This window comes from Ovis canadensis, chromosome 1 (genome assembly GCF_042477335.2).
Source record: "Ovis canadensis isolate MfBH-ARS-UI-01 breed Bighorn chromosome 1, ARS-UI_OviCan_v2, whole genome shotgun sequence".
In the NCBI taxonomy this organism is placed as follows: domain Eukaryota; kingdom Metazoa; phylum Chordata; class Mammalia; order Artiodactyla; family Bovidae; genus Ovis; species Ovis canadensis.
This window is the reverse complement of record NC_091245.1, coordinates 106,078,873-106,096,590: the sequence shown is the minus strand read 5'-3', so window position 1 is coordinate 106,096,590 and position 17,718 is coordinate 106,078,873. Positions and strand designations below refer to the sequence as shown.

Sequence of the window (17,718 nt, the reverse complement as noted above, 5' to 3'; positions counted from 1 at the left end):
CACTCTCCTGATGGATGCAGGAGGCTGTAGTTATGTGCGGCCCCAGCACCAGCAAACTCTCAGCCTTTTGGCCATCATGTTTTCTGTTTTTGTTGTTTCTTTCTTTATTTCTGGCTGCGCTGGGACTTCATTGCCGCGCCCAGGCTTTCTCTAGTTGCAATGGGAGGGAGCTACTCTCTAGCTGTGTGTGGGCTTTTCACTGCAGTGGCCTCGCTTGTTTGCAGAGCATGGACTCTGTAGAGTGCGGGCTCAATAATTGGGTCACATGGGTTCAGTTGCCCCATGGCACATGGAATCTTCCCGGACCATAGATCTAACCCATATCCCCTGCACTGGCAGGTGGATTCTTAACCACCAGACCACCAGGGAGGTCCAGTGGTAACTTTTTAAATGGAAAAAAAAAATTGCAAAGGATTATAAAGGAAACCAATTATATTGAAACACAGTTATCAAAACATCTACATTTTTTGGTATAGTAATATATATGCTTCTTTATTAACACATTAAAAACAAGATCTAACAACTACGGTCATTTCAAAGTAGTGATGAGAGTAAATGATATTTTGCGATATCTTCAAAAACTATAACACATTCTGAACACATCTGTGATTTCTGTTGGTTACAAAGTCACAGGCACTCTTAAAACTACTGTGGCTTATTGCCCGTACATAGGAGAATGGTAAATTTCAGTTACAGGTGAGTAAAAGTAAAGATATAACTTTTTCCTATCTAGTTTCACAACCCCCTGAAATCCATAGACCCCAGTCAAGAACTTCTGGTTACAGAATAGAATGGGAAGGAAAGGAGAAAACCATCACCATTGAGCCTTATATTCCCTCTGCCATTTAATCTTCACACCAGTCCTGTGAGAGATATATTATAACCTAGATTTTCTGATGAGATAGTTGCGGCTCAGAGAGGTTGAATGTGTTGCCCCAAGTCATCCAGGCCCTGCTCAGAAGCCTTTATTGCTCCTCCACACAGAGGTGTCTCCTTAGGGCAGATGAGCTACAGAACAAGATGTTCAGCTGACCCTTTGGCCCTAGAGTCCTGTCCCCTCCCCAGGCCTTGTGACCTGTGGGGTTTATTTAACCAGCGTACAGAAGAGTGATGGCCCCTGGAAATCACACACACTCGGTTATTTTTATCTCCAGTTTATTTTTTTTAGACTAAGAGCAGAGTATGAAAGTCACAGCCAAAGCACTTGAAAAAGGCCCAGGAGGATGGGTGGGGCCACAGAGGATGGGCAGGGCAAGGTCTTGGGAGCTGGGTCCCGGCTCAGGGCTGGAGGGGGGCATTGTTGTCTCACGGTCTCCAAAAGTGTCTGTGCGTTGCATAGGTCCTGTCTTCACAGAAGACAAAAGAGGGGCCAGGGGGTCCCCCAGGGGGGCCTAGCCTGGTGGGGAAGGGGTCTGAAGCTGGAGGGGGAAGTCAAGGAAGGTCAGGGGGTTAAGGAAGGGGAGGGACTCTGTCCGTCTGTACATTATATATAGATATATAGAGTCTGTACATGCCTGCCTGGCACCCCAATGCCCACCCCTCGTCACCCTTGTCCACTGTCGGCGGCCCCCCGCAGTGGTGTCTGCTTGTAAACTTGGATTCAATCCAAACCACAATCCTGGGAGTGGGAGTGAGAGGAGGACGTGCTTATTGCTGTAAACAGGGGAGGGGCAGCCGGTGGTGCCACCCCCTCACCCATCTAGTCCCCTCCCTGTGTTCTGGCCCTGGAAGAGAGTGACTGGGGGTGTCTCCCACACTTCAATTTGCTCTCTCTGGGGCACATTTGTCTCTCGGAGGGGGACAAAGGGGGAGGGCACCAGGGGTCACAGAAAGGTACCAGGGGGCAGGGAGTCCTGAGCACTGCCCTTTACAGCTCCCGGGTTTGGTACCAAACATTACCAGAGCCACAAGGCCACTTGGGACCCGTGGCTGTCCCTGTGCCTGGTCCACTACAGTGCCCTACTTGGTGGAGAGGGGACAGAAGGGGTGAGCACAGATGTATGGTGCAGACCCCACTTCCAGCCGTCGGAGGAGGGGTCTAGGCCCCACGGCTAGGCTTCCCTGGAGAGGCCAAAGGCTCCCTGCTCTGTCCCAGCCCCGCCCCAACTCTCCCCTCCAAGGGAAGGGGCAGAGCTAGGAGGCCAAGAGTGTCATCAGGAAGAAGGCGATGCCCACCGCCAGGGGCAGATGTTCCCGCTTGGGGCTGGTACCGCTGATGCTCTTCTCAAGCTTGGGCACCTGGGGGTTCTCTCCCTCAAAGTCTTCTGTGGATAGATGAAGAGACAGACTGGTGAGAATCGGGCTGCGCGCTGGGGAGGGAACACGCGGCAGCGGTAGCAGCAGTGGAGCGGGGGACGTAACCACCACGGGGGTGGTGAGGATCGGTGCCCCCGGGGGAAAGACATGCAAGAGGAGCAGGCACCGGGGAGGGGGCTGCGGTTCCAGCAGTGGCCACCAGAGGGCGCTGCGCAGACTCACCCAGCACGTTGATCTTCACATTGGGGCCCATGGTGAACTGGGGGAGAGTGGGGACCGGCTTCTCCCCGGAGTGCGATGCTGCGGGGTGGGGTGCGGGTGGGGAGAGAGGAGGGGAGAGTCAGGGCCAGGATCCCCTCCCCCTGCTACAGCTGGGGAGCGAGTCCCCCTCGCCTGTGCCCTCCACCTCCACCCCCAGGAAGCCAGGGGAGCCCCAAAGCAGGGGAGCCAAGGGTGGGGTCGCGGCTGGGAGCCGATTATACTCACTGGAGGCGCAGCAGACGAACACCTTCATCCTCAGACACTTCCAGTGCAGGTTGTGGGTGGGCGTGGCTGGGGAGGAGACTGGGACTGAGTCGCTTTTTCTCCAGATATTCTACCCCGTGCCCTCCTCGCTCGGAAACTCTCCTCAGTCCCTCCAGACTGCCCCTCTTGCGCAGTGTCCTTCAGGACCTCCTCCACCCTTTGCGCATCGGTCGTGGTGGCTCTGCCGTTAGCCCTAGAAGCTCCTGGGGTCCTATCTCTCAATAAACTGAACCCGAGGTCCCTCCTCCGAAATGTCCCTCACAGAAACAGTGACTCTGTGACCTTTGGGAATGCCACTAGACCTCTTTTCTTAGCCTCACGACCCTGAGCTGGAACCCTGAGGGCCCCAGCTCCCACGCCTCATCCTGGGGTATCACTTGGAGCCACAGAGACCTAGCGCCTGCAGCGTTGGCCGGCCCCCGGCCCCTTGGGACCCCGCCCCCTAGCACTTAGGCCCCGCCCCGGCCCGCCTCCAGGCCGTCACTTACAGATGTAGTAGTACTCGTGGCCGGCGTGGAACTCGTAGCCCAGAGAGAAGGCGCTGTAGCGCTGGAACTTCTCCGAGAACTTGATGGGGCTGTGGGGGGCGTGCGGTCGGTTGCACTCCCAGCGCTTGGAGCCTTGGCTGGCGTTGCAGGTGCGGTAGCCGTCCCGGCTCACCATATACAGCACGTACTGCTCTGCCCCGCCTCCGGGCCCTGGCCCCGCCCCGGGGCCCACCCCTGAGCTGTTGTAGTGCGGGCAGTAAATATCCAGATAATCGTTCACGTTCACCTGCACCGTGTAGCCCTCTCGCCGCAGGCTGTGGGGGAAGGAAGCGGGTCAGAGAGAAGAAACCCAAAGCCAACTCGCTTTCCACCTCACCTCTCCGCAGACCTTCCCTAGGGTCCTTAGAATCTCCAGGCTTTCCTTCTGAGCTTCCTCTCCTCTCAGTCCCTTTCTCTCTCCCCAGGGCCCTAGTGCCATCAATCCCCGCACTATCTTTCCAGGCCCACTCCTGGTTCTGCCCTTCTCCTGGTAGCCACCGGAGGGTAGCAGAGACGCAGGGAAGCCCGGCCGGCCTCCAAAGGAAAAGAGGCGGGGGAGAAGGGTGGAGGGAAGAAGGGAACGTGTGCTTTGGTTACCACAGAAACGGCGCAGGTCCCTGCGACTCCCAGACCCAGGCCCGGATTTCCTCGGTCCATCCCCCATAATTCACTAGTGGGGAGGAGGAATGGAAGGAATGGAAGTGTGAAAGTGGGAGGGATCCCTTGGAGGGATGCGCACCCTCCATCGCCTCTCCCAGCATGCTTTCCTGATGCTGCCAGTCCACCCCCAAGGCGAGTCCGACAAGACCTGCCCTCACAGACATATGTATGCAGGCTTCATGCATATACATGCACAAGTTCTGTGGCACACACACAAATATGTCCACCGCCCACTCACAGGCAGCGTACACATAGAAAAACTAGGCGATATGTGTGCTGGACTGGCATGCCAGTATTGGTTGACCCCAGCAATCTTCAGCCCTCTCCCTGCCCTTCCTATACAGACACACACACTGGCACACGCTCTCTCTACAGTATGACTGGCCTCTGTACCTTGAGTCTCACTGACCTCCACCCTGAGGGTATGGACAATTAGGTCTCCAACAATGTGACAACACCAGGACTTCCCTGGTGGCTCAGATGGTAAAAAATCTGCCTACAGTGTAGGAGAGCCAGGTTTGATCCCTGGGTTGGGAAGATCCCCTGGAGAAGGGACTGGCTACCCAGTCCAGTATTTTTGCCTGGAGAATTCCATGGACAGAGGAGCCTGGTAGGCTACAGTCTAAAGGTTGCAAAAAGTCCGACATGACTGAGCGACTAACACATATACCAATGTGACACAATAGATCAGGGAGCAAGGGACTCAATACCAAGGCTCCAGGTGGTGTCATGCCAACACTGGTATCTCTATACCCCTCTCTCCTCCACCTGACACTAACTCCCCCTTAATGATGCTGAACAGAGTAATGGGCAGAGTGCCCAGACAAGATGGCTGGGCCTCTTACTTCCCTGATTCTTCTATGGGCAGAGAAGCAGATGCTGGGTCCCTTGTAATCCCCACCTGCCTTGCCAGTTATCATCAAAGTGTTGGTCTTAATGCTCTCTCCATGGTGGTATTGAGTGGTGTGGGGATGGGAAAAACATCTGAATGGAGAAAGAAACTCAGAGAAGTAGGTAGGAGTTTCCCCTAATTTTCTTTGCATAGGAATGCACACATCTTGGCAGTGAGAGGGGCGTATAGTGGACACAGGAAGGCATGGGATACTTGGCAAAATGTCAAACCACTGGGGTCTTTGGTTCCTGGGAACTCCCTGAGGGGAGAGACTCGCTCCCCTTGTCACCAGGCACCTCCCAGTTCCACAAACAGTAATTAGATCCATTAGGGAAAGGAGCTTGGAGGCCTTTGGATGGGGTGGGGCCTTGAGGGTCCCTCCCCACCTCACCCTACATCCTTGGCCTTGCCTGTGCCACCCCCTCCCCAAACACTCCCTTTCAAGCCTAGCAGTAAGGAAGACAGGTAAAAGCTGGTGTTTGAGCACCCCAGTGAGAATGGGCTCAGCCTCCTTGAGTCATCAAGAATGCCACCAGCCCCACTCGGTTCCCATGGGAGTGATGGGTCACTCTGGCTCCTCCCTGGCCCTGGCACCCAGGTGGGCAGGAGTCTCGGCCTGGGGCACTGGGAGCAGGAAAACGGGTTATACCAGGCCTAGCTCCCAGCTGCCACCCCAGCTTTACCTCTCTATCCACAAGCTCAAAGTCTACTGTTCCCACAGGCTTTGAGGAGGGGGTCCCCAGTGCCAGACCAGGGGCAGCTGCACAGCCACTCGAGGCCTCTGTCCTTGAGCCTCACCGGGTTTCCAGCCCTGAAGCAGTGCCTCCCTAGGGCACTGCGTAGTTTTCCTGCAACACACCCTGGGCTGAGTGGCGTGAATCGCCCCTGAAATGCCCCTACCCTTCCTGCTGGGCATGTGGGAGAAAGAACTGCTGGGGGAATGACTGTGCCCAGTTGGTAGCTGGTGGACTGGGGGCAAAAGGCTGGCTGCCAGGAAAACCCAGCCACAACTCCTGGGAGACCTGAGGTGTCTGCTTGGCTTGGGCGCTTTAATTGAATCTGTCATCCTCCCAGTTTGGGCAGTAAAGAGGGAGGTGCCGCTAGGCCCCGGCTTAGCTCCACAGCTAACCTCTCCTTCAGGGCCGCGCCTCCCTAACCTCGAGCCACACCCCGCCCCACCCCGCCCCCGCGGGAGAGCCGGGCAGGCTGGGCTCTGGGGGCTGGGTCGCGCCTGCCCCTTCAAACAGTTCTCTACCCTTCCTCACTTCATCCCCTGCTAGCCTCCCACTTCCCTCGCAGAAAGGCGAGAGTCAGCACACCCCACCTGGAGGGGTGCCCCTCAACCTGGCTTTCGCCGCCCCCAGTGCACATTCCGACCCCTCTCTTCCACTCCTTCTGTGCCCTGTCTGCCGGAGCCTCGTGGGATGGGCGGCGGGGGAACCGGGAAGGAGCAAACCTCTCCCCCCGGGGCAATTAGGGGCTGGTAAACAGGGTGTCTAACAAGACCAGGGAGTAAGGAAAGGATCCCAAGAGATCCTGAACTTGTTAAATCCCTGCCCCCCACCTCTAAACGCCAAGATGCAGAGCAACGGAAGTGGAGGAGGGAAAAAGACACCGGACCCCTGTTCTTCCCTCTAGCGCGCGCCCCCGAGGCTGCGCGCCACTCACCCCAGCAGGCGAGGCCGGACCACGTGTGCGCGGCGTGGGGTCCGCGCGCCCGGGCTGGGATGGGTGGTTGGCGAGAACGCTCGCGGGGCGGCGCGTGCACGGTGACACCCCCGCACCCCTCTGGCGCCCTGGGCCTCCGCACCCCACCGGACTGGGTCTCGCCAGCTAGGGATTCGGCTCCGGGCTTCTCCGGCTGGCGTCGGGTGGGAGAAAATCAGCGCGCCCCACATCCCCGCCCCTCCTCCCTGCGACAGCGGCGGCGGCGGCGGCGAAGGTTTATTGATCTGCAGCGGCGGAGAAGCGCGAGAGACCCGCCGAAAGCGAGACATACAGAAATGGAGTGAGAGGGAGACGCACACCGAAAGGGGGGATGAACAGAGACTGGATTCACCGAGAGGTGAAAGGGAGTGAGACAGTGAGAAAGAGAGGAATCCAGAAGCCGAGAAAGAGATGTTAGAATGAGATGGGAGAGAGGCTTGGAGAAAGGGAGAGCCATAGAGGCCGCTCCAGAGAGGCCCACAGACAGCAAAGACGGAGGCAGGGACGCAAAGGAGAATATCAGGGACAGGGAGCTGGTTCAGGGCAGAGACTCGGTGACAGGAAGAAAAGAGAGAGAAAGACCAACAGGGACGTAGTAGAGCCTCAATAAATATTTGTTGAATGTATGAATGAAAGAGAGATAAGCAACAGAAACATTCAAGAGATAGAGGGACAGGTAGGGAGACAGCTAGAGAAAGATATTCTGACGCTTCTTGAGATAGGGGCGAATGTCAGCACCCTTGGACAGTTCTGCAAAGAAATGAAGCACAGACCTGGGCGCTTCCATTTGGCCACTGGCCGGTCCCGCCCCCCGCCATTCAGTTCCGGGCTCATGGGACCCCTCGGCCTCATACTCTCATGCTTTCTTCCAGTAAGGTTCCCCCATGCTCGGTTTCTGGGCCAGACTGGGAACAGGTCTCCTCTATTCCAGAGGGCCAAACGGAGGGACTGAGTGCGGGACAGGGGCAAGATCACGGTCGCTGTGCAGGGTACTGCCCCCAGGTCTGTCAAAGAGGCCACCGCACGTGTCCCACCAGTACCCTCCCACGTGACCCCCAGGAGGCGGGGTCGCAAGACCCTCTTCACGTGACCCCAGGGGGCAGAGACCCTTGCCACGTGATGGGGGGGTGGGAGTCAGAAGCCCAGCTCACGTGACCGGGGGGAGGGGACACGGGAGCCTGTGGCTCGGCCCGGCCCCGCCCCCAGCTCCCTGGCCCTCTCCACTCCCGGCTCCGGAGCACGTCGCTCTCACGATTTATGGGGCCGCGGCTGCCGCAGTGAGGGAGCCGGGGAGCCCGGGCGCAGCGGCAACAAAGGCGGAGGAAGCGAGGCGGGGGCGGCGGCGGCCTCCCGGCCCGGTACGCGCCCCCTCCCATCTCTACCCGTCCAGACCTGCGGAGGAGCAGGGAAGACAGAAAGGAGGCTCTCGGAACCTGGGCTCCTCCACCCCCTCCCAGGGCTTTCACCTGCGCCCAGGTGTATGCGGGGGAGGGGAACCTGATCAACAACATCCCCCCTTCAGCCCTACCCCCCCGCCATTCCCGCATCCCCTGGCTCCGGCTTATCTTAAGAACGTGAGGGTGCCCTGACCGTGCTGGGGAACCCGGAGCCCCTCACCTGCGTGCTCTCCACTCCCTGCCAGACTCTAGCGGGGCGGGGGGCGGACGTGTGAGTCTGGGGGAGGGAACGAGCTAGATAGAGAAGGGGAGTCAGCCCCTAGCGGCCCCCGGAGTTCTCCGAGTCCCGCTGGGGGGGGGAGGGGCCGTATCCCCACCCCCGAGGTTTCCATGGGAAGCGAGAGGGGGGCGTCGTTGCCTCATCCCCACCCCCAGTCTGACACTCCGGGCGCGAGGAGGGAGAGAGGGGGAGGCGCAGAGCCCCAAACAACAAAGAGCAGGAGCCGCGAGCGGCAGCCCCTCCCCCGGGAGGTTGGGGGTCGCGGCCGCCCGGCCCTCCTGGTCCCCTCTCGAGGGGCCTCGCCATTTGCTCCCGAGTCGCCCCCTGGGATGGAGAGCCAGAGACAGTGCGGCCTCCGCCGCCTGGGCAGGTGTGACAGTGACCCCCGTGTCCCCAGGGATCCCCCCAACACACAGACACACGGAGGCGGCAGGGGTGATACACACGGCGGCTCGGCGGGGAGGAGAAGACAAGGGCAGCAAGGACTGAGCAGAATGAGAAACTGGCCCCGCAGCCGGCACCCAGCCGCCGCTCCACACACCCCGGGAAACCACACGGCCGCCCTGACACCCGCCCAGACCGCGGCGGCGCCGACAGCCACCCTAGCCCAGACGCGGCCGGCCACGCGGACAGCGACCGCAGCCCCCTCCTCGACCCGTCGCCCGCTCCCACCCCCAGACGATCGCCGACGCAGACACACAAATCACACACTCAGACACACACGCACACTGACAGCCGCGCACGCCCGCTCACACTTGGAGCCACACGCTGTCCCCAGCCCGGGTGTGTGTGTGTGCGTGTGTGACACGCCGACATCTCCTTGCCTTCCTCCCTTTCGCCGGTACCCCACGTTCCTGTCCTATCCAAGCGGCACCTCCAGAGCCCCCCAACTTGGCGACCCAGCCCCAGCTCATCCCAGCCCCGCTTATCCATACAACCAGGGTAATCCATTCACCTTCCTTCTGAGGAGGTGCTCGCCCGGACTCCTTGCCTCAGCTTTGGACCCCACTTGTTAAAGCAGGAGTCATGCCCAGAACCCCTAGAAACGCTCGCCACTGAAAACAGGTCATCCCTGGGCTCCCCAAGTGCGGCGGCCTATCCCCAGCATGCTCGTGCTCCCAAACCCCAGGCCGGCCGAAGGGGGTGAAGATGGGGGACTGTCAGTGGGGGGTAAGCTATTCCAGAGGCGGCTGTGGAGAGAAGCCAAGGTGGGGTGGGGTGTTCCCAAGCAGCTTCCTCCGCTCGGCCCAAGCCCTGGTTACTCTACCTTAACAGCCTCTTTCAGACACCCGCTGAGTTTCATAGACGCCCACAGAGTGTGTCCCCCTCTCCCTCGCCTTCTAGCCCCCAACTGTGGTTTCCCAGGACTGCCACCCCAGGTTCCCCCAGGACTTCCCAGGCCTCCCCCTCTCACTGACGCGGGACGCATGGGCTCCCTGGGCCCCCGACTCACTGCTGGTTGGAGCTGTTCCAGTACACCGCATGCCGGTTTCCTAGCGCCCCCCCGGGCCCCTGGGCCAGCAGCGGCAGCAGCGGCACGGGCACGAGCAGCAGCAGCAGCAGCAGCGGAGCCGCCGCCATCCCCGGAGCCGCCGCCGCCGCCGCCCCCCGACTGAGCCCCGCGCTCCCGGCTTCTCGCTTCCCAGCTCCCTGCCGCCGCCGCCGCCGGCCCCCGAGCCTTAGACCACGCCCCCAGCCCTTCCCTCCGCCCTCCCGGGCGCGCCCCCAAGGCCCCGCCCCTGGCGCGCTCCCGCCAGGCCCCGCCCCGCTCGGGCCTGGAGCGCGCGCGGCGCGTGGGAGGTGAGAACCGTGCTGCCCCCTCCGGAACAACCGGAGCGCTCCTCACCTCTCCCTCGTAGGTTTAATTTGCTACCGCCAGTCCCGTATCTTCTGCTCCCCAGTCTGGAGAAGAAGACTAGGGAGGCCAAGACAGGGATCTCAATCTCTTGTCAACATTCATTTCTGGGATGGGAGACTTGAGAAGAAGCTTGGGGTCCAGGATCCTTTAATGAGTAACACTAGACCTCCCTCCTTTCTGAACAGTCAGGTCCTCTGCTCCCTTCACATCCCTGTTCCCATATGCGTGAGGAGCCAGATGGGATCTAGAGGGTGGCTGAGAAGCCCTTTAACTGCCATCAAGGACCTTATTGCTGTTGCCCTGACCCCCCAGCTGAGCAGGAGGCTCGTTTTTCCTGGCGGTAGTGTAGAGGAGCTCGGCGGGAGAGTGTCAGGGCTGGGTGCTGGGAGGGCCTTAGGCAGTCCAGGGCCCAAGGCAGAGGAGGGACTGAGGAGAGTCAGCTAGAGCCAAACCGGCTTTCCTGGGACACTGACAAAGGATTCTTCACTCACTCTCAACCAGAGATCCCTCCCCAAACAGCCAGTGGCGTCCCTAGGCAGTCTCACTCCTACTCTCACAGACGTTGATGAGAGCGCGTACAGGCAGAGCACCTTGTACTCCAGTTCTCATCACAGTCATTGTCCTCACAGTGACACCCAAACACAGACATTACATCCACACATTCAGAAGAGGCACAGACACCCAGAAGCAGAGAACACAGAAACACAGGCATATAGACACACAGATAACCCTTCAGAGACATAAAGGTATAGGTGTCACCAGGTACCTAGAGATCTGTAGAAACACAGAGATTCAGTACACAGAGACATTGGAGCACACACACCTAGACACACACATGCACATCCTCTGACATACACACAGTTCTGTACTCTCCTCTCTTGTCCTATGAATTAGAAATTCAAGGAAAGAAAAATCTAGAATCTAGAAAGTGTTAGTTGCTCAGTTGCGTCTGACTCTCTGCGACCCCCTGCCAGGCTCCTCTGTCCATGGCATTCTCCAGACAAGAATACCAGAGTGGGTGGCCATCCCTCTCCAGGGAATCTTCCTGACCCAGGGATCAAACCCTGGTCTCCCACATTGTAGGCAGATTCTTTACCATCTGAGCCACCTGGGAAACCCCAGAGATTGAGGGAAAGGGTCTCAAATCCAGACCTAGGGATTGTCCACCCCTCATCTCCTTTTGTTGGGGATGCTCCAATTAAAAATGATCAGGAGGACCAGGTCTCAGCACAGACTCTCAGAACCCAGTCCAACCACCTGAGCCCAGGGTGACAGGAATGATGTGCTTTTCTTCTTACTGCAGGAGAGAAGATATACAAGCACCCTTTATCTGCTTATTGTTGGCAGGACAGGGGTCTTGACCACAATTTGGCCTCAGATGCTGGGTTTGGGGGAGGGGCAGTACCATCCAGAAAAAGCCCTGTGCCTAGCTGCTGTCAGGAGAGAGCAGGCTGTGTCCTCCCTGGGCTCTTCTCCACCCCAGGAGATCTCCTCTCCCTTCTCAGGAGCCAGAAAATAAATTAGGCCCCTTGAGGTGGGAGTGGGGGACATTGCAAACAGCTCTCCCTCCCCTCAGACACCTCAGCCCGAGGGAGATTTGTTTCACCCAAATGATGCTGACCTGCCTACTCCAGGTGCCATGCATCGCAGCCTCCTCCCCGCCTACCCACATTCCTATTCTGCAGAAGCAGCATCTCTCTGTAGGTCCCACAGTTGGCAGAAAGGCTGCCCGTATTCATAGGGAGTGGGAGCTTGCTGGTTTGGCCTAGGACTTTAAATTCCATTTTAGAAGCCCTGTTTATAGAATCTGGGTCCCACTTAAGGATTTGGGCTCTTTTCCGTAGGGCTCAGATACTCCTCTTTAGAATCTGGCTCACTCCCTCCCAGCCCCCCAATAATAACTGAGCTGTCTTCTCTAGAATTTGGAGCCCTCTCTTGTGGATTTAAGCAGCTCTCTCTATGGGATCTAAACCTCTGGCTTTTAAGTTCTGAGACACTCTCTAAAGAGCCTAGGCCTCTGACCATGGGATCTGGTGCTCTCTCTATATCTAGGCCTCTAAATCAGCTGCTGGCTGATTTGGGTTTTTGTGTGAATTAGCAAAACCACCCCTCTCTGCAGACCCAGTCCTTAGGGTGCATCTCTTGGCAAGTGGTACCTTTGTGCCAAAACAGAGGTGCCGCTCTTTCCAGTGGGAAGTGGCCCCATGTGTCTCCCCATCTTAGTGAGGGAGCTTGGACTGATTGTCTCTACTACTCATTGTGGGGCTCCTTTATGGCAAGAACAAACAGCACTCCCATATGTGGTGGTTCTGAATATAGGAGATGTGCTTCCAGCTGTAATTTTTAGGCCTGTTGATAGGCCTCTATTCGTGGGGTCTGGGTGTCTCTAGGGATGGGGTCTCTGTGTATAAGATCTGGGCCACTGTCTACAAGCTGGGATCTGATCTGAAGCCTATGCCTCTTTATGTGACATCTGGGTCATTGAAGAACCCAGGCTTCCATCAATGGGGTGTAGGGCCTCTCTTTATAACTGTGACTCAAATCTTTCCTGTGACCCACAATAAGATGTATATTTTCCTTTTGCCATACAGCAGACACACACATATTCACACATAATTGAAACAACAAGTTTCGTGAAACAATACTTAGCCTTATTACAGAGGCTGCACTCTGATATTTTTCTTCTGTTCTACTCTTAAAAAAACAAAAATACGAAGCTCGTTCAGGCCCAGAAAATTGATTCCTTGGTTGTATCACCCCTAATGGGTTACAGTCTACAGTTTGAAATGCTCTAAGGCCTGGGCTGTGACTGCCACCTCTCTGTTGGCTGAGGGCCTCTGTGAAAGCCGAGGTTCTCTCCATGGGGCCGATCCTCTCTCTCTAGGGCCTTGGGCTGCTTTCTCCTCTTCTTCAGGCTCTGCCTACATTTCCCTCTGCCCTCAGCTTGCCATGTTCTCTCCAGGGGCACTGAGCTCAAGCCCCTGGGAGTTATCTGAATGTGGTGCCTCACCCCGCCGCCCCCCCTGCCCCCTGGGGTCAAGGAAGCAAGGAGCTGAACAGGTCGGGGGCAGAGGGAGTACTCAGGCTGTGTGGCCAAAGGCGGCTCCTGGGACATCGGGTGGCAACCACAGAGCCGAGCTATGTTCAATAAATCATGGAGGCTAGGGCCTGGGGGAGGGGGAGGCCAGGAGGGAAGGGGGGCCGTGGATAAATAATTCATTAAACAAACAAACAAGGAGCCTGTAAGAGGGAGGATGGGGCATGCGTGTGAGCAGGAGAGGCAGCCGCCAGCTCCAGACATGAAATATTCACAGGTTCCACACCTTGCCTAGGGCCCACGTGTGTGTCCTGGTGCAGGCAGCCTGTTGGCATGGTCCTAACATGGGACCCTGGGTGCCAACAAGGAGGGTGATGTATGTGTCTTCTGACTTCCAAGTGTGACGTGTGCATCAGCATGGCTACGTGGTTCTTTAATGCCCTTGAGTTGACATGGAACAACACACATGACTGACAGTGGGGAACTTGGTGCACGGGACACAGGAAGTTAGGATTCAGAGCTTGATGGGTGGGATCAGAGCATCATAACCTCTGATTCTAGTTATGCCCTGACCCCTCAAATGAGTCCAGCAGGCTAAGAACCCTGAAGTGGAGAGGCATCTCTGGGGTGTTACACTGGAGGTTTGAGTGCGTCCTCTGAATGTGCTTGTTTCTAGAAAAGCTGAGAGGGAGGCAGTTGGGCTTGGCAGTTAACAGGATTAGATTGGGTTCAAATTCCATTTCCACCATTCACAGGCTGTGCTGGTCACCTTAGTTCTCTGAGACTGTATCCTTATCTGTAAACTGGGGATAATAACACCCTTCCTTGAAGAGCTGGTTGTTATGAGGATAAAGATCCGTGTCTGGGAAGCATTGGGCACAGAATTTAGGACCCACAAGGTGCTTGATTGATGGAGGCCTCATCATTATTGTTATCCTGAGGTCTGCCAACCTAGACTAGCTCCAGACTCTCTTTTTCATCTTTCTTCCCAGCCATTTCCAAACTTCTCTAATAGCCGTCATAGTGGGAGAGGTGACCTTGGGTTTGGGGAATAGCGATGGGATAGGAAAAGCTCAGATAGAATGAGGGGGAGTAGAAGTTACAGCCAAAGAGACATTCACATTCTTGAGAGTGTGAAAAGAGAGGTCCTTGACCTTCTCCTCAGACCCCAGAGCCTCTTTTTAGCCCCTAAATCTCTCCTTCAATCCACAGTCTCTTCTCTTTCCTGCCACCAAACTTAAGCTTTCTAATAAGTGGCTGCAAGGGGACAGAAGGAACTGGGATAGAGTCTCAGAGGAGCATTGCAGTCTCCTCACCCCACCCATCTCCAGGCCAGTCCTCACTGCCATAGCTCTAGCCTCTACCCTCTGCCTACTGGTTGAGCACTTCCCTGGCAAAGATGGCTATGTCTGGGCAAAACCCAGAGAAGTGGCACCCCATAGTGGGTGGGGAGAATCCAGGCTGGAGAGAGCTGCAGAGGGCCAGGGTGGAGTACCTAGGGCCTCCTAGTAGGCCCTAGCATTCCCCAGCCCTCTCGTGTCCCCTGGAAAGGATCCGCTCCCAGTGGGAGAGAGCCAGCAGACAGGTCTGAGCTGGCCTGCTCCTCCACAGACAGAAGAAGAACAGGCTGGGGGAGGGGGCCTGAGATCTTGGTGGGGAGTGGTGGCTATAACCCCCACATCTATGGGGAGCTGGGGCACAAGGGACTGTGGCCTGGGCACAGCTTACCATAGCCTGGGGGCCCAACTCTTGTCTCCCTTGGCTAGCCTGCTGCTACTTGGGGTGTCAAGGGTCTGGGCCCCCAGGTGGTGAAGGTGGTGCCTGCCCACCTCTTCCCAGAGAGCCAGCACTGGTTCTCCACTTCCCCTCCCCTGGGCTGGGCAGGTTCAGGCTAATCTGCGCCAGAGCTTCACAGCAAACATTGATCTGTAATAAAACCACAATGTGTGTTTGGGAGAAGGGATTCCAGACACAGAAAAATCCAGACACACATACACACTCACACGCATACACGTGGATGCAAAACATACAGCTCTGAGGAGTGCAGACACCAGCGGTCCTGAAGACACAGCTAAACATGGACCTCTATGCTGAATCAAAAGCATGATTAGCTCTACACTTCCCCTCCACGCCATAAACTTTGTCCTTCAACACCCAAGCCTTCTCTGACAGTTCACTTTCCCTGTGTTCCCACAGCACATTCTGCACAGCTCCATAACGGCATTTGCACTTGGCATTCTAATTATTTGTTGGTCAGTTTTTTCTCCTCAAGTAATCTGAAGATTTCTTAAGGGAAGGGATCCTGACTTAGGCAAGTGTATATCCTCAACATCTAGCATGAAGCCTGGTATTTAGCTAATAGGCATAGGTGAGGTGCTTAATAAATAATTGTGGAATTGATGAACAGAAGAATAAATGGATTCTGATAGTGAGTCACCCATGCTGAGAATCCCTCAGAAGCACACAGCATAACTAGTACATGCTACTCAGGCCTGTGGTCCCACCTTCTTGTCTCCAGCTCCCCTGACCTTACTGCCTCTTAGGTTCCTCAAAGGCCCTCCTTTTTCCCTCTGCTCAGTGTGAGACCATGAATTTGAGTACCACCTGAGGGCTGGTAGGCAAGGTAAGGGTTAATGACACATCATTAGTGCTTAATTGGAGGAAGGAAGCTGCCCTGGCACCAGACAGGTGGGCAGGCCTGCCCCTCAGCTGGAAGCAGGCATCCCTAGTTCCAGCACCCTGCCGGGCACGTGGGTGATTTGGCCCTGGAGACCCTCAACTCAGCCCAGGGCACCTCCCCCAACCATTTGCTTTGCCAATGTAGTCTCCAGGCAGTACAGACCAGCCCTCCCCATCTGTCACCAAACATCCAGAGGGAGAGGCAGATTTCTTATCCTTTCTCCTTTAGCTAGGCTGTGCCCTCTCCCTCCCCTGGAGAGACTGGAGGCTGGGAGCAGAGGTGGGGTAAGGAACTGGACTACTGAGAGGTAGATTAGAGAGCCAGGGAGGGAGAGATTTGGGATACAGACAAGCTACAGAGCTGGGGATGTGGAGATGTCTGCCCAATTTGACCTTAAATGAAGAGAATGCAAATGAGATGCAGGCGATATGCAGATGAACGCTAGGATCTCAGAATTAACATTCTGGGTGGCGGGTGGCGTAAGCTCTGTACCCAGGACCCCCACGCTTTTGCCAATATTCTCCTCCTAACTTCCTCGGCTGAGTGAGTAAAAGGATCTCAAGAAAAATAAGAGCTTGGTTGGGCTAGGACTGCAGGACCTGGGAAGCAGGGCTCCGCTCTCTCTTCCCCGCCCCCAACCCAAGCACCACCCAAGCTGCCATTGAAGCACAAGCAGACCACTCTCCAGGTTACGCTCGGACGCACCGTCGGTTGCTATGGGGACCCCCTCCACGTCCAGGCCTGAACCAATGGGCACCACCGCTGATGACCTCATGCCCTAGGCCCAAGGATTCTATTGGTTATTTGGAAGTCTGCGTGCCCCTCTCCAACTGCGTCACCGCTGGGGATCCCCCGACGACCCCAGCTGGTGTGGCCGACTGTAAGAAGAACGCGCTGGGAGCTCACAACTTGCCGAATGAATAAGGAAAGGAAGGAATTACTGAAAAGGAAGAAGAAAAAACAGTGGGGCTACATAAAAAAGACCAAAACTTTAGGGCTTAGCCTCTGGTGAAAGACTTATAACCCCAGAAAGTGGGGAGCAGGATCGAGGTCAGAGGCTGGGGCTCTAAGGTTCTCAGAACAGCGACATAGCTTGATGCGAAGATGAGGGGTTTTTGCATCATTCTGGTGAGACTAGGGCAAGCCCAGCAAATTGAGGGCCCCACCCTTGGCCATCTAGCGCCGCTGAGTTTAGGGGAGATCGGCGACGCCTCAAAACCTGCAGGTCTGCCGAGCCTCCTGGAACCACGCCCGGGAACACGTCTCGTGGACTTCTCATGGGTAGGGCCCAGTCCCGGAAGACCGCCCAGAGTCTTCGTCCTGTCTAGGCCCCATGAGCGGACTTGGCCCTCGCTTTCTTTGGAGACGCGCCCCGCAACTGAATCAGTTGTCCACACAAGGCCCAGGCTGGGCGGAAAGTGAGTGTAGGGAGGAGCTGGCTAGAGGCCTGCGGCCGGCGGGCCTGCGTCTCCCCCGCCGCCTCCTCTCCCTCCCCAGCCCAAGTGCGTGGCGGCCCAGGTGTCCACCCTCACACCTGCAGGGAGCTAGGAGCCGGCGAGGGCCTGCCTGTGTCTGTGTCAAGTGTGCGCGTCTGCCTGAGAGAGAGGGCGTGTGTCTTGAGTGTCGGGAAAGCCGGTTTGGCCCCGCGTCTCTCTCGCACATGCGTTATCAGCGGCGAGATCCGCGCGCCGGCTATAGGCTCGGGAGCGAGCGCGCCGGGCTTGGTCCGCGAAGGGAGGGTGTCTGCGGCCGCTGGGAGCAGGATGAGAAGCCCGCAGTCCTTAGTGCTGGTCTAACCAGTCATCCCCGGCCTGCGCCGGCTCTGGCTTCACTGGAAAGGGGCGGAGGTAGCAGTACAGTCGGTTTCCAAGGCGACAGGTAGACACCCTTCTGGTTGGC

General features: G+C 57.0%; 1 protein-coding gene across 2 annotated transcripts; it reads right to left on the bottom strand.

Annotated features, from left to right (window-relative positions):
• Positions 1–1,141: 1,141 nt before the first annotated feature.
• On the bottom strand, positions 1,142–9,928 carry EFNA3 (ephrin A3). 2 transcript variants are annotated; one of them, XM_069575890.1, is made up of 5 exons: positions 9,698–9,919; positions 3,270–3,583; positions 2,743–2,808; positions 2,479–2,556; positions 1,142–2,264 (listed from the first exon to the last, which is right to left on the bottom strand). In XM_069575890.1, the coding sequence occupies exons 1-5, from the start codon at positions 9,823–9,825 to the stop codon at positions 2,134–2,136; spliced, it is 717 nt and encodes a 238-aa protein (XP_069431991.1). In that variant the 5' UTR covers positions 9,826–9,919; the 3' UTR covers positions 1,142–2,133. The 2 variants fall into 2 exon arrangements, with proteins under 2 accessions (XP_069431991.1, XP_069431998.1); XM_069575897.1 differs by lacking the exon at positions 2,479–2,556 and having other exon boundaries at positions 9,698–9,928.
• Positions 9,929–17,718: the final 7,790 nt, after the last annotated feature.